Here is a 15,458-nt window from a genome sequence, read left to right on the forward strand (position 1 = left end):
GCGTGCGGCTGCCCGGGCGGGGGGGCGCGCGGGGCTGGGGGCGCGGCGGCCCTGAAGTTCACTCCCTGCGCGCGGTGCTGGCCCCCGGGTGCGGGAGCCGCCCACTGCCCCCCCGGGCCCGCCCCGCCGCGGGCCGCCTGCCTGGTATATAGCGCGCCCCCGCAGGCTCCGTGCCACGTCGCTAGCCACGCCGCGGGCACCCGAGACTGTGCCTCGCCCCCGAGCCAGCCCCCTTCCCCTTGCACCGCCGCCGCCCAGACGGGCGACCCCTGCGGGGGCTGCTGCCTCGACACCATGAAGAAGGAGGTGTGCTCCGCAGCCTTCCTCAAGGCAGTGTTCGCAGAGTTCCTGGCCACCCTCATCTTCGTCTTCTTCGGCCTCGGCTCGGCCCTCAAGTGGCCGTCGGCGCTGCCCAGCGTCCTGCAGATCTCGCTGGCCTTCGGCCTGGCCATAGGTACCATGGTCCAGGCCCTGGGGCCCGTGAGCGGTGGCCACATGAACCCCGCCATCACGCTGGCCCTCCTGGTCGGTAACCAGATCTCCCTGCTCCGGGCGGTCTTCTACGTGGTGGCCCAGCTGGTGGGCGCCATTGCTGGCGCCGCAATCCTCTATGGGCTGGCTCCGTACAATGCCCGAGGCAATCTGGCTGTCAATGCGGTGAGTGCCCAGGGGGCTGGCTGTGGGGCAGGGACCCTGGGGTGGGCTCTGGACCCGGTCCCCAAGCCCCATCTCCAGCATGGGTGGCACAGAATAGATCAGCCAGCTAACACCTTTGCCAAGAAGGTCACAGCACCCTAAGGCCAGGAAGATGAGTCTCCATGGTGGTGTGTGCTCTCCGCCAACTCCTCGGGTTCGAGGAGTGGAGTAGGAGCGCGGGAGCCGCCCGGAGCGCACTATGCGCGGGTCCCAGCCCGCCGGGCGGTCTACTTCCATAGAGTGGGACTCAGGGGGGTATGTTTAGAAGCCAGGCTTGTGGGCTCCCTAATGGGGTGCCCGTACATATGGTCTCTGATGAATATTGCTTTCTGCTCCTGGACCCCTCCCCTTCCCGCCATACCTGGAACCCCAGTTTCAGCCCCCTTGTCCCAAGCAAACTGGGTTCATTAATCAAACACAGAGGAGGATTTTCTCGGCCATTGTCAAACCATGAGTCAGCCCCACCGGAGAGACAGGTTTGAGGTTTGGAACTGGCAGCGGGTCAGGCACGGGCGGGAGGCGGGCTTGGGGGGTGCAGTAAGCAAACTGGGCAGCTGCCCACAGGAGGAACGGTAAATGCCAGCTTGTGGGGGTTGGGCCTGGACAGACCGGTGATGGGCCAGTGTCCAGGAAGAGGTCCCCCAGCTTTGTCACTTTGGCCACAGCTTTGCGTTACAAGCTTTCTGAACACTGGCAAGTCTCTTTGGCAGATGACCTCCCTGAAGTGACAGGGCTTGGCTTCCAGGCACTTGGGCCCTAGGAGTCCCTGGAGACCAAGCCCCCCATCCCTGCAGGTTCCTGGCCATAGAGTCAGAAGAAAGCAGGGCTCCTAACACACCATCCCCTTGCAGCTCAACAACAACACGACTGCGGGCCAGGCTGTGGTGGCGGAAATGATTCTGACCTTCCAGCTGGCACTCTGCATCTTCTCTTCCACTGACTCCCGCCGCACCAGCCCTGTGGGCTCCCCAGCCCTGTCCATTGGCCTGTCCGTCACACTGGGCCACCTAGTGGGGGTGAGCAAAGGCGCCATTTGGCCCCTCAGGGCAAATAATGGGGCCCTGGGGCAGCACCTTCTGGATCAACGAGCCCCCCAGTGAAGACCTAGAGTGGAGTTGCTATACTCTGGCCCAGACTCAATCCCCTCCAGTCTGAGAAAATACAGGAGTGAGGGGGAGTTGGGATGGGGGCAGGAACCAAGCCCAAGCTCAGGACAGAGAGGAGAGGAAGGTCCAGAGGGAACTGTGAAGGGAAAGGCACCAGGCTAGGAATCGGGGGACAGTTGGATGCCTGGCTGAGCCCCTGAACTGCTAGGGGACCCCAGCGTGGGCCCAGGCCTTGTGAGAGTGGACAGGCATGCTGCCCTCCTCACGACCTCCCTCTCTCTGTCTAGATCTACTTCACGGGCTGCTCCATGAACCCGGCCCGATCTTTCGGTCCCGCAGTGATCATGAATCGGTTCAGCTCCGCACACTGGGTAAGGCTGGACCCTCCCCTGTCTCCCTGGCAATGAGTGCCTAGAAACCCAGCCTTAGCAGCTGATGGTTAACAGGACTTTCTGGATGATGGGGGCCCAGAGCTTGGGGATGACTGGAGAGAGAGGGGGATGCAGCCAGAACAAGGGCTAGATTTAGATGGCAGGGGATCCTGTTTGGGGGGCAGCGACTATGTGGGTCTGTCCCTCTAGGGAAGGGAAAAGCACCTGTGCTCTGGAGTTGATCTCTGAGGATTTGGTTTCCATCTTTCAGGGTGGCGGGGGGCCGGGAGGTCCGAGTGTCTGTTCTCTCTGATGTATTATTTATCTGTCCCTGGTGGGACTGGGGAGAGTCTGCCTTCCTGTGGGTCTGTCCCTCTGGACAATCTGTCTGTCATCTCCTTTGAGAGCTCATGGTCTCTCTCCAGAGCCTGTCTCTCTCCCTGTGTTCATCTCTCTGAGGTTCTCCATGTCTCTTCCCTCTGAAGGTTCATTTGTCTCTCTTTAGGGTGGGGTTGGTGGGCTTCCTGGGTGACGCCAGTGGTAAAGAACCTGCCTGCCAGTGCAGGAGACATAAGAGACTGCAGGTTCGATCCCTGGTTTGGGAAGACCCCCTGGAGGAGGACACAGCAACCCACTCCAGTATTCTTTCCTGCAGAATCCCATTGACAGAGAAGCCTTGTGGGCTACAGTCCATACAGTCGCAAAGAGTCGAACGCGACTTGCAGCAGTGGCACAGTGGGGTTGGCGGGGGCCCTGTCCCTCTGGGAATGTCCATCTCCTTTCAGGACCTGGGTGTCAGTGTCCTTTGTCATTGGGGAGTGGGATGTCAGTTGATCGGTCCCTGAAAAAGGGCGAATTCTCTCTTTCCGGAGGTGTGGGCGTGTCTGCGTCTGTCTCCTCTGAGAGGCCCCTGGGTCTGTCCTCTGGGGGGAGGGCTCGGCCCCAAGGCCTGGCCTCAGCCCTGCCGCTGCCCTGTCTCCGCCAGGTGTTCTGGGTGGGGCCCATCGTGGGGGCTGCCACGGCTGCCATCATCTACTTCTACCTGCTCTTCCCCCACTCCCTGAGCCTGAGTGATCGTGTGGCCATCCTCAAGGGCACGTATGAGCCGGACGAGGACTGGGAGGAGAGCCAAGAGGAGCGGAAGAAGACCATGGAGCTGACTGCCCACTGACCAGCATCAGACAGGGGCCAGCCTCTCAGCCCCTGAACTGCAGGGGAGAAGAAGAGAAGCGCACGCCAGCAAGGCCTCCTCCCCCCGCAGCTGGGTCCTCCAGGCTGGGAAAGAGGTGCTGCTCCCCAGGCTGTGCAGTGAAGAGCTGGAAGCAAGAGCACAGGATGGGACTCTTGGGGTAGGGGGCCAGGGGCTGGGTGCTGATGGGGAGGAGACAGGGAGGTGAGCTCAGTGAAGGCTGCCCTGGGGCCAGGCCAGGAAGGGGTGGCTTGGCAGCCTGCATCCCCTCCTCCTCCCCAGGCCCTCTTCCAGAGCCAGGAGGACCCCAGCCCCTGTGACGACAGGGGTTGTGTCACCCCAGAGCTTCTTAAGTTCATTACATGCCACCTTATTTATTTCTGCTCAAGGATGCAGGGGGTAGGGTGCTGGTGTTTAAGGTGGGGGCTTCCCAATAAACCACTGACATTCATGTTTGGCCTGTCTCGCTCCAGAAGATACTCCAGATACTGTAGCTCCTCATCTTTCCTCCGCATCATCCCATACCCCCCTCCACATTCTCCGCAATCCTCCGTGGAAAGACAGGGAAACTGAGGCCAGGGGAGGCTTAGAGAGTCAGAGAGGTGGGGTTGAGAGGGCGGAGAGACCAAATGTAGGAACAGCAGGAGGTCAGGAGGGGGCAGTGGGAACAGAGAAGGTCCTCACCAAGCGACCGCCTGCTCACCCCTCCCTCCTCAGCTATGTCAAGTCCTTGCCACTTGAGGAGGGCCTGGCACCTGAGTCAGGGTGTGCTTAGCAGGGTGGAGGAGAGGTGAACGGGCTGGCAGCCCCTTGAGATGCCAAGGGGCTGAGCAGCCAGGTCTGTCATCGGGCCAGGAGACACAGTCCGGACTCCCCTCTCGGCCCCTGGAGGTTCCAGAAAGGTGCCACGTTGGGAGCCTGTGTTCAGAGGGAGAAGCCCCTGCCCCCACCCCTATCGGAAGCCATACCCAACGCACCTCTTCTCTGGGTCTGCCTCCACCAGCCAGGGTTCCCACCGTCCTCCCCTTAGCCTGTAGCTCTGCCCTTACTGTCTTGTTCCCTTGCCATTGACACTCCTTAGGACACCTCCTTAAACTCACCAAGCCTCTGCCTCTTAAACTATAAAATGAGAATAAAAAAGTGCTCCCTCACAGGGTTGTTGTGGGGTCAGATGAAGGGAGGGAGGGAGATTCCTGGGACTGGGCTGCTCTCTGTGGGGAGAGGGGCAGATAAAGCTCAGGACATAGCTCTGCATCAGAGTTAGAATCTGGCTTTGAGTTCAATCTGGTTATGCAACTCTGGATGACACAAGCTGTCCAAGTTTTAATTACTTCGTCTGTAAAATGGGGATATTTGTACCCATTTCATGGATTGTTGTGAAGATAAAATGAGACAATGGATAGAGAGGAAACATTTGGGCAGTCATCTCAGATCATGGGCTTGATTTGTTTGTATGCAAAGAAACCAGCATGTCCACAGCTGGGCCCTCAGCCACACCCCAGTTCTGGAGGGCCTCTCCTTTCCTGAGAGTGTTTAACCCAAGCTCCCGCTTCTCCCTGATGTGGGAACCTCTCCTTGTGGTTTTCAGTTTTGCTCCAGAAGAGAAGGGGCCAGGAAGGCTAGGAGATGGACTGAAAACGGATGGGAGAAGCTATTGACAGTGGCTGACAAGGGTCGGTCCCAGGGGGTGGGGTGGGGGTGGGGCAGATGCTCCAGCCCTCCTCCGAACTCGGGTGGATGTGTGAGTGCTCAGTTGCTCTAGTCGTGTCTGACTCTTAGCAACCCCATGCACTGTAGCCCAACAGGCTCCTCTGTTCATGGGATTCTCCAGGCAAAAATCCTGGAATGGGTTGCCACGCCCTCCCCCAGGGCATCTTCCGCATCCAGGGATGACTGGACCCGCGTCTCCTGCATCTCCCGCACTGCAGGCAGATTCTTTACTGCTGAGCCACTGGAGAAGCCCAAATTTGGGTCTGAAGAAGTGAACTTGCTCAGTCGTGTCCGACTCTTTTCGGACCTTAGCCTACCAGGCTCCTCTGTCCATAGGATTTTCCAGGCAAGAGTACTGGAGTGGGTTGCCATTTCCTTTTCCAGGGGATCTTCCCAACCCAGGGATCGAACCTGGGTCTCCCGCATTGTAGGCAGACGCTTTTACTGTCTGAGCCACCAGGGAAGTCTTGGCTCTTATATCTGTAAAAGGGAGCTGCGGCCAGCCCTGCCCTGTCCTGCCTGCCTGGCAGCTTTATAGTTAACATCAAATGGCAGTGTGTGAAACCCCAGTGAAGGAGCGCCCCCGCCCCCGACAGCTGCCACCACCCCTGCCTCTACCGAAGAGCCGGGCGCAAGTGCCAGCTCTGACCAGCAGGGGGGGACCTCGTCCACGGAATCCTCGTCCCGCAAGTCCCGGGTCTGGGCTCCAGTCAGATGGAGCGCCGACGAGAGGGCACCTGGAGTCTTTCAGGTCTGGGTCCTCTGGGGTGGGTCCCCACCCCACCTCACCCCACCCCACCCCACCCCACCCCACCGCACTGTCTGGGAGTGGTCCAGAAGAGAGGGGATTCCTTCCCTTCCTCTTTGCCCAGGGGCAGCCAGTTTCACCAGGTAGGAAGGTGGACACGGTGGTGGATGGAGAGATGGAGGAGGATCAGGGATCAAGGCAGAGAATAGACAGAGTGTTGGCTGTCCAGATGAATGGACAGGAGGAGGGGTGACTGGGAGGGTCGGCTCTTTCAACCCCAGTCTGTAGATCAGTATATCAGACGTCACCTTTCCAAACGGCTCAGGTGAGGTACAGTCGTGACTGGGAGTCTGGCCTCTCCATCCAGCCCAGCAACTTAGTTCCTTTCTCGGACGGACCCCAAGGGAAGCAGGACGCGGTGAATGGCGGGTCGATGAGGGACAGACCCTCAGGGATGTGCGGGGCACCCCGTCTGAGGGAGGTTCGCCTAGGGCTTGAAGCGGACTAGGTGCCACGCGCCCGGCTCTTTGGCCAGCAGAGGGCGCCGCGCCCCCTCCTGTCGGATCCTCTCGGAGCAGCTCGCGTCCAAGGCTGGCGGAGACCTGCGCACACCCGAGCCAGCACACGCTAACCCCGCTCTACGCGGATCTCCGGTTGCACCCAGCGGGCTGCGTCTTCTCCGCATAGACTTCTCGCTCCGCATGTGTGCGGAGCCACATTGCCTGTCCCCCATTCCTTCTCACAGGACTGCTGGGGATCAGACCTTGGTACCTGGCTCCACGTGTTCTCTGAGGGGTACACGTGTGTGTCATATCCAAGCACACACATGCTCAGTCACCCCCTCCGACCCTCTGCTCCATCTGAAGACAGAACCCAGACGAGCCTTGCTTCTCCGTAGGCTGCTTCCTCCCTTTCCCTTCCCTCTGTGCCCAGGGACGGCCAGTTTCCCCAGGTGGACGTGGTGACATGATGGAGAGGTGGAGAACTAGGGGTCACGGCAGAGGACAGGCAGAGGGCTGGCTGTCTAGATGGCTGGACAAGAGGAGGGGTTGCTGGGCGGGTCGGCCCTCTGAGCCGCCCTCTGAGCCCCCGCTTCCTCTGTCCAGGTTTTAGTGCAGTGGGTGAGGGGATACAAGGGAGATGACCTTGAACCCCCCCTTTCTGTCATGTTTATTGTTCCTCCTCCTCATCGCCCATCATCCCTCCTCCCTCTTCTCCTTCTCGCTCCCCCATCCCTTCCCAGCCCTGAGATAGGACCTTGGCACTCACACTGCCCCAAGTGGACTTGCGCGCACACACACACACACCTGCTCATACACGGAGATGCCCACCCTGGTAGTCTAGAGTGCCCAGAGACAGGCCTCTGAAAGAGTGAGAGCACACAGCTACCTGACAGGCAGCTATAGACAGCCAAGTATGGGGCTTGACAAAAACTCTTGCAGCATGAGTGACCTCAAAAGCATGCCACTAGGGCCCAAGAAGGCTAGGTCCAGGGACATGCTGGCTAGAGCGAGTTCTGGCCAATGTACCCCTGTCCTGGACAGGTAAAGGACCAAGTTCCAAGCCAGGCAGGGTCCCAGGAGACTCTGCTCCAGGTCAGCTGGAGACCAGGGCCACCCACTGAAGGCTCTCAACCCCAGGGCCCAGAGCAGGGGCCTCAGGTGCTGCTTGTCCTGGACCATTTCTAACCCAGCACGGTCTTCACAGCTCTCACTGGAGTGGGAAGGGAGGTGACAATCCTAATAATCACCATTTTCTGACTTTCTCCAAGGCATCAGCACATTCACTCCTAACAACAGACTGCTGTTGCTGCTGCTAAGTCGTCTCAGTCATGCCCGACTCTGTGCTACCCCATAGACGGCAGCCCACCAGGCTCCCCCGTCCCTGGGACCCTCCAGGCAAGAACACTGGAGTGGGTTGCCATTTCCTTCTCCAATGCATGAAAGTGAAAAGTGAAAGTGAAGTCGCTCAGTCATGTCCAACTCTTAGTGACCCTGTGGACTGCAACCCACCAGGCTCCTCCATTCATGGGATTTTCCAGGCAAGAGTGCTGGAGTGGGGTGCCATTGCCTTCTCCAACAACATTAGGGATGTGGGAACTAACATCTCCACTTTTTTTTTTTGGCCCGGAGGCACAGTTTGCAGGATCTTAGTTCCCCAACCAGGGGCTGAAACTTGGCCCCCAGCAGTGAAAACTCAGAATGCTAACCACTGAACCACCAGGGAATTCCCATGATCTCCACTTTAAAAGTGAGGAAGCTGAGGTGACAGGAGTTAACACTGGTCAGGGGTGCGGAACACATGGCAGTATTCAAATGCTTTTCTTTCTGATCAAAGGTTCTCAACAGACAGGCATCTCTGCTGTTTGGTGCCTGCGTACAGTGCAGAAACTGAGGCCAGGTAATGTGCAGGGACTGGGAAGTGTCTGTCCTCAGGCCCTCTGTGACCCTGTCTGAGGGGCGCAAAGGAGGGAGATGCCCTTGAAATTCACTGGGACAGCCCCTAGGCAGGGAATTCCCCCCACCCCTCCATGCCAAGGAGTAATGTCACTCACACTGTGCCCACAGCCACATTCCTTCAGTCTGGAGCATTTCTTGAAAGATGCCTTCATGCCACGCAAGCCTGGGAGTCTGCACTGGAACAGTGGCAGCACCAAGGAGGTCAAAGCCAGAAGTAGCCACTAGTTATTCCCAAGCCCATCTTCTCTATGAAGTTTGCCCTGACTCTGCTGGAGGGGGGAAATTAGGGCAGGCTTCATAGAGGAATTGAACTTGAGCAAAGTCTTGAAAGAAAACCAAAAAAGAAAGGCATTCCAAACCCAGAGTCTCCACTACTCGGTGATTACCCAGGTACATTTCAAAGAGCCAGCCAGGCAGAGGGAGAAGTGAAAATCACAGATGAGGCTGGGAATGACCGAGAGAGGTGCCCAGTCACTCGAATGGAGCCAGGAACCCAAGGAGGGGCCCTGACTCAAACCCAGGAAAAGGGCTGCCTCTTCTTCAGGACCAGAGGGAAGCTGGCAAGGGCATAGGGGGCGGCAGGGGCAGGGGACAGGGGAGGATAGGTGAAGTCTTGCCAGCTGGTTTCACTTTCTAGGTAGAGCAAGAGGCAAATCAATCTGCTGGAAGAAAGCCGGAGCAAGGTAGGGTACTCAAAGAGAGTAGGGAAGATTTGAAGCAGGGCTTAGAAGAATAGGGAGAGAGAGAGCTGCCTGGGGACAGTGTGGTGTATGGATTACTGAGACCCCTACTGAGGCCAGAGACCATAGGCTTGTCAAGGCAGCAGTCTGCATGGCTGGCTGAGTTTCTCCAGCAGTGCTCAGCAGCACAGATGGGAGCAGAAGGGTGTGGAGGAGAATGTGCCTGGAGGGAGAATGTGCATGGGGGTCAGGGAGGGCAAGGTGCAGAGAATGGGTAGCTGGGACAGGGACACTGCAAGGTGAGATGCCAGGGGATCTGGCTGGACAGAGTAGAGTCAAATCAGGAGAGTGGGATGAACAGAGGGATGTGGCTGGAATTGAAGTGGGGGAGGGTGGTTGGACAGAGCCTGTGGTCAGAGTTGGGATATTTCACTTGAAGATTTCAGAAGGCCTGTCCCAGGTAAGGACAGGTATAATAAGGCTGTAAGGCGAGCTGGCTGAAATCAAGCAGACATGAAAGCCTCCAGGAGGTCAGGAAACTTATTCACTCATGCATTCATTCAGCAAATATTTATTGAGCACCTGCTGCAGGGCTGAACCAATCCCTATGCAAGAGGGTACATGTAGGGATGAACAAAGCTTGGTTCCTGCCCCCCAAGGGGCTCCCCGCCTCACTGGGACGATACATTAACACCGTGCCAACACCCATGGTGACTGTAGTGTAAAGGGCCAGGTGTGGTGAGGCCTCACCCAGGAAAGGGCCAGGTGATGTCAATGCTGAACCTTGGGAATAGATTGCTGCTGCTCAGTCGCCTGCTAGTCGCGTCTGACTCTGTGACCTCATGACTGCAGCACGCCAGGCCTCCCTGTCCCTCACCATCTCCCAGAGTTTCCCCAATCTCATGTTCATTGCTTTGGTGATGCCGTCCAGCTATCTCATCCCCTGACGCCCTCTTCTTCTGCCCTCAATCTTTCCCAGCATCAGGGACTTTTCCACTGAGTCGTCTGTTTTCATCAGGAATCAATTAGGGCTCCCCCAAACAAAGGACATGGGGTGGGCTTTCCAGGGAGAGGAAAGAGTATCCCCCCAGGGGAGACCAGCATGAAGTATTCTAGAACCACTGGCCATTTGGTGAGGCCAGAGGGTAAAGGACAAGGCAGGAAGTGGGGAGAGGTGAGGCAGGAGAAGCAGGGTCCCAGAGGACCGTGGAGGCCAGGCATGGAGCTCACAGAGGCGACCAGAAGCTTTGAAGGGATTTTAGTGAGGAGCAGCAGGATCAGATTTGCATTTTAGAAAGATCACTCAGGCTGCAGTGTGGATAATTGATTGGAGCGGAGCAAGGGAGATGACAGAGAGAATGGTTGAAGGCTGCAGGGCAGCAGGGGTGGCAAGAAGAGGGCAGTGTCAGGAAATACTTGGGATTCAGCATCAGTAAGACTTGATGCCTTGGTTGGACGGAGGCGGGAGGGCGAGGGCAAGGATGCCTCGCAGGTGCCACCAACTGAGCTGGGGACAACAGAAGGAGTGCATTCAGGGGACCCGGGGAGAAATGAGGATCTCATCGTGAGACACGTCACATTTGGGGAATTGGCAGACACCAGGGGACATCTGCTGGGCAGGGACACACGGCTCCGGGCGCAGCCTGGGCACTCCGCTGTGGGTAAGAGGTGACAAGTGTATTATTTTAGCAGCTCGGCAGGTTCTTCTTAGGGACAAAACACTTCTGTTTGAGAAAATACATTGGTATATTGCTGGGGGTTAAAGGGCAGAGCCTAGGTGTGGGTAAACTAAGGCCAGCACAGTCACAAGAATGGTAAGCTGCCCTGTGAAGAGGCACAAGAGGGCGAAGAGTCAGTGGAAACTCCAGACTGGTGGGCAGCAGAGGTACCCACTGCCACAGGTGTCACCAGTTAGCTGTGGAGCAACTCCCCCCAACCTGCCCCTCTGCACCCCTGCAGGCCCACGTCCTCAGTAAAGTTGATCCCATTCACATCAGCTTTCAGAAAATGGTGCTTTAGGTGGAATGAAGGACAGAGCTTCCTTCACATCTGGGTTTATGGGGTGCAGAATAGTGTGAGTCCATTTGGAGGCCAAGTCTGCAGGCAAAGAGGGCCAGGAGACTAGGAGCCTGGGGGCAGGGGGTGCACGGGGCCCTCTGACATAGGCCTTGGACTTGGGGATCTGAGTGATCTCATTCTCTCTAAGCTGACGTCGCAGAGTCCTAGAGTCACCTGTGGCCCCCAGACTGGGTGCCAGCCAGCAGCAGAGTTAGGCCTGTCCAGCTTGGAAAACTCCTGGGAGGTTCCAGTTCAGTGCCCAAGGACAGCCCCCCTCCTTTGGCTGTCATGTGAGTTTAGGGTTGGGCGAGCGTGTGGCCACCCCCACACCTCCCACCCCCCGCCCCCGGCACACATAACCCTGTCAACCTGCCCCCTGCCAGTCTGACCAGCATGGTCCTTGAAGCAGCAGCACCGTGAAGGAGCTGCAGGCTGGGGCCGGAGCAGCCGGAAGACAGGAGATCAGAAGGGGAACATAGACCTGGGAGCAAAGGCACCAAGGCCTGGGCGCGATGGAGTCAGGCCGGTGCAGCGTGGCCAAGATGCTGGTGTGCCGGCTCTGGATGACCATCAGCAAGGCTCTGTTTGCCGAGTTCCTGGCCACGGGGCTGTACGTGTTCTTCGGCGTGGGCTCGGCTCTGAGATGGCCCCTGGCGCTTCCCTCTGTGCTGCAGACCGCCATCACCTTCAACATGGCCACAGCCGTGATCGTGCAGATCACCTGGAAGACCAGCGGGGCCCACGTCAACCCTGCTGTGACGCTGGCCTTCCTCGTGGGCTCCCACATCTCCCTGCCCCGGGCTGTGGCCTACGTGGCTGCCCAGCTGGCAGGGGCCACGGCGGGAGCTGCTCTGCTTTACGGGGTCACGCCTGGGGACATCCGAGAAAACTTGGGGGTCAATATGGTAGGTGCAGGGAGGGGGAGAGGCAGGTCCGTACAGGTGGTAAGTGGGGAGGGCCAGGCTGGGGCAGAGGGGATGCAGCAGAGCACGTGCTCCACACCTGCGCTGGGGACGTGGGGTCCTGGGGAAAGACCATGGCCTTAGTGCAGGCAGAGCAGGAAGCGGACTGTGGTTTGAGGAACAGTGGGGAGATGGGGAGCAGGAAGGAGCCATGCTAAGGGCCAGGAGTGGGAGGAGGACCAGGCACTTCAGGGTTGGAGCAGCCAGGGAGAGGTGGGGCTGTGGGGGCAGCAGGGGACCCTGCACCTACTTCACCTCCCCAGTCCACACACCCCCATCCCCTCCTGTTCCTCTGTCCCTAGCACTCTGCGGCCTGTCTCACCTCCCCAGATTTCTCTAGTCACCCGTGTTCCACCTACGTCCCCAAGTCCCCACCTTCCACTCCTACGCAGCCCAGGCAGCCCATGGGCGAGCATCGTGCAACACAACTTCTCCAGCCTTCCCTCTCCCACCAGCCCTGGGCCCCCACCTCCCCTTGGACCATGGCCCCGACCACCCTGTGGAGTGGGTGGGGTGCTGCTCACTCCCGCAGGGAGCAGGTGTCCATGTGGGCTCACTTCAGGGCTCACCTGATCCCCAGTGCACCGCTCTCCCCAGCCCATTAGCTCCTTAAGTCCTGGGGCTGGCGGTGGCAAGGTGTCGCAACCCTTACCGTGAGGAACCAGGGCCCAGGGTCACTATCCCCGGGCAGAGTCCGCTGCCTCCAGCGCACCCCGCTCCTTCGCACAGGTCCGGAGCAGTGCCTCGATTGGCCAGGCGGTGGCGGTGGAGCTCATCTTGACCCTCCAGCTCGTGCTCTGCGTTTTCGCCTCCACTGACAGCCGTCAGAACACGGGCTCCCCGGCAGCCACAATTGGAGCCTCGGTGGCAGTGGGGCACCTCATCGGGGTAAAGGGCACAGGGGACACCCGCCTGTGTACCCACTGGCCCCTCCCTGGGGAGGTGGCAGGGGCCCTGGGGACCAGAAGAGTCCCTCCCTGAACTTCTCATGCCTTGGAGCCAAGGCTATGCCCCATTTCAGGCCCAGGGCTGGGGGGACCCAGAGCCCCAGTCTGGGGCTGGGGCTTGAGCGAAGTGGGGGAAGAGGACTGTTCTCTCCTAGGGCTGCTTTCAGGCTGCTCACGCCCTGCCCTGCACTCGCTCCCCAGTTCTACTTCACCGGCTGCTCCATGAACCCAGCCCGCTCCTTTGGTTCCGCCGTCATCGTGGGGAAGTTTGAAGTCCACTGGGTGAGACCCTCTGCCGGCAGCCAGGGAAGGGGAGAGGCCCCAGTGCCCACAGGGACTTTCACCAGCAGGGGGGCCCCAGACACTGGGGGAGACAAGTCTCCCTGCCACGGACCATCTTCACTCCCAGTGGAGGTTTCCCTAAGCTCAGAAGACCAGGGCCAGCATCCTCTCTTGCCCGCCTCAAAAAGTCGGGGGCGCCCAGTAGACTGGCGAGAAGTGGGCCAGGGCCGGCGCTGCAGCACTGGCCTGGGCCTCAAGTCCTGGCTGCTTCCTTATTCACTTCCTCCAGCTGGACCAGTTTCCAAACTTGGATGGAGAAAAAGACAAACAGAAATAGACACACAAACACACCAGCAGGGACAGGAAGAGCACTAGCCAGGGTCCTGGGCTGGAACGGGGATGAGAGGAGGGAGGCAGGGGTGGTGGGGGCCTGACCCAGGCCAGGGAGGCTATGTCTCTTCACCTGCAGAGACTCAGGGTCGGGGTTGCTGGGGGTGGGGGGGTGGAGGCAGCGGACAAGACTTGTGGTTCTCGAATTTGCCACCTTGTAGAAAGCTCCAGGGCTCCCGGGAGACCAAGGCAACACTGGAAAGCAGGTGGAGTCCCAGAGCTGCCCTGTGGTCTTGATGGCTCACGAGCAGGGCATCTGCTTCTGCCTCCTCAGATCTTCTGGGTGGGACCCTTGACGGGAGCCATCCTGGCTTCGCTGATCTACAACTTCATCCTGTTTCCTGACACCAAGACCCTGGCCCAGCGACTGGCCATCCTCACGGGCAGTGCAGAAATGGAGCAAATGGAAGGGGAGGAACCCCAGAAAAAAGAAACCCAGTCCAACTCAGAGGACACTGAGATGGAGAGTGTGTGTCAGGTGGCATAGAGCTTGGCCTCTGCCCTCAAGCTTCTGAAAAGAGCCCTGAAAGTGGACAGCATGCTTTGTCTAACCAGATTTCAGGTTTTCCTGGGGACATGGGGGGCTTGTGAGGTAGGGTGGGAGGGCTTGGCCTCTTGACCTAACAGTGTGGGCGGGGCATCCCCAGCATTACATTTCTAGAAGGAACCTGGGAAGCAAATCTGCTCCGTTTCCTCTTCTTCTATCACTTTTAATGGGGCCAAGCAGAGGGAGGCAGGGGAATTCATCACCACTCTCCCTGTCTCTCATCTGTCTGGACCCCAGGCAGGACCCTGGGCTTCCAGGTCCCCATGTCTTGGAGAAAAAGGAATCTGAGCCCAGACATGCTCTCTGCTCAGAGGCTTTGGGGACCTCCGGGAACCCTAACTTCTCACCCCACTGTTGGAAGGAGGATCCAGACTTCCCAGAAGAATCAGGTCCTAGGCCAGCCTCTGAGCTCCAAAGAGGGATGTCTCTGCCCTTGGATGTGGATGGGGGATGTGGCTTCCCTCAGACTGGGGGCTTCCTGGGGCTAGATTGTCCCCTCCCAATAGATCTTCACTCCTCACCCCTCCAAATGAGGAATCAGCGGAGAGCCCCTCCCTTGGGAAGAGCTGGCACAGAGAGGAACCTTTTCTCCAGCTAGTGGAGGGGCAGGATACGGGTGAGGGAGGTTCAGCCCAGGTGGGCCTTTCTCCCCAGGTGTTCTCTTGCCTTCCACTCCAGCCCCATCCACAGAAACAGTCCTGACAGGGGAAGGTCCCGTTGCAGCACTCAGTCCGTGACCTGGGCCTGAGGAAGCCATCACCAGACTCATTCTCAGCTTTGCCGGGATGCCCCATAAGCTGTTGAATATGCCCCAAGGATGGTGGGAAGTCAGAAATAACCCAGGAAACCAAGATTTGCAGTTCAGTGCCTCTGAAGGACTACCGGAGTCTCACCTCGTTTGTTAATATTTTCAAGCTGCTATCAATCTACTCTGCCTATGACCTGGGATCCAGTCTGGATCTCAGCTTCCTCAGCTGTAAAATGGGCTGTAAAATCTACCCCTGAGATAGATGTTAAACAAGAGATTGGAAAATGTGTTTGGAAGTAAAAATGATAGAATAGAAAAACAAATCCAATAAATGATGATTATTGTGGCTGTTACTGTAATTATTGGGTTTGAATACAATTGCTGTTGATAATGGGAAGAAGGAAGAAAAAAGGGAGAGGGAGATGATTGAGAGGGAGGGAAAAGTGAATAGGCTTTTTTCATTTCATCTGCTCTACTTACCCAGGGCCCTGCCTTCTTTCCTGGACCTACTGACCTTTGTGAGCTTTGTGAGTGTGTGTGTGGGGGGGTGATGGGGGAACAAGAG

At 58.2% G+C, this 15,458-nt stretch overlaps 2 protein-coding genes across 3 annotated transcripts; both read left to right on the forward strand.

Moving 5' to 3' along the window:
- Positions 1-206: 206 nt before the first annotated feature.
- Positions 207-3,815, forward strand: AQP5 (aquaporin 5). 2 transcript variants are annotated; one of them, XM_040234118.1, is made up of 4 exons: positions 207-657; positions 1,548-1,712; positions 2,090-2,173; positions 3,267-3,815. In XM_040234118.1, exons 1-4 carry the CDS (start codon positions 295-297, stop codon positions 3,342-3,344), a joined length of 690 nt encoding a protein of 229 aa, XP_040090052.1. In that variant the 5' UTR covers positions 207-294; the 3' UTR covers positions 3,345-3,815. The 2 variants fall into 2 exon arrangements, with proteins under 2 accessions (XP_040090052.1, XP_040090051.1); XM_040234117.1 differs by having other exon boundaries at positions 212-657; positions 3,159-3,815.
- A 7,592-nt stretch (positions 3,816-11,407) lies between these two features.
- Positions 11,408-15,231, forward strand: AQP6 (aquaporin 6). Its single transcript, XM_040234140.1, has 4 exons — positions 11,408-11,922; positions 12,709-12,867; positions 13,128-13,208; positions 13,873-15,231. Exons 1-4 carry the CDS (start codon positions 11,530-11,532, stop codon positions 14,083-14,085), a joined length of 846 nt encoding a protein of 281 aa, XP_040090074.1. The 5' UTR covers positions 11,408-11,529; the 3' UTR covers positions 14,086-15,231.
- The last annotated feature ends 227 nt before the right edge of the window (positions 15,232-15,458 follow it).

The sequence above is a fragment of the Oryx dammah genome, unplaced genomic scaffold (assembly GCF_014754425.2).
Source record: "Oryx dammah isolate SB20612 unplaced genomic scaffold, SCBI_Odam_1.1 HiC_scaffold_29, whole genome shotgun sequence".
In the NCBI taxonomy this organism is placed as follows: Eukaryota; Metazoa; Chordata; class Mammalia; order Artiodactyla; family Bovidae; genus Oryx; species Oryx dammah.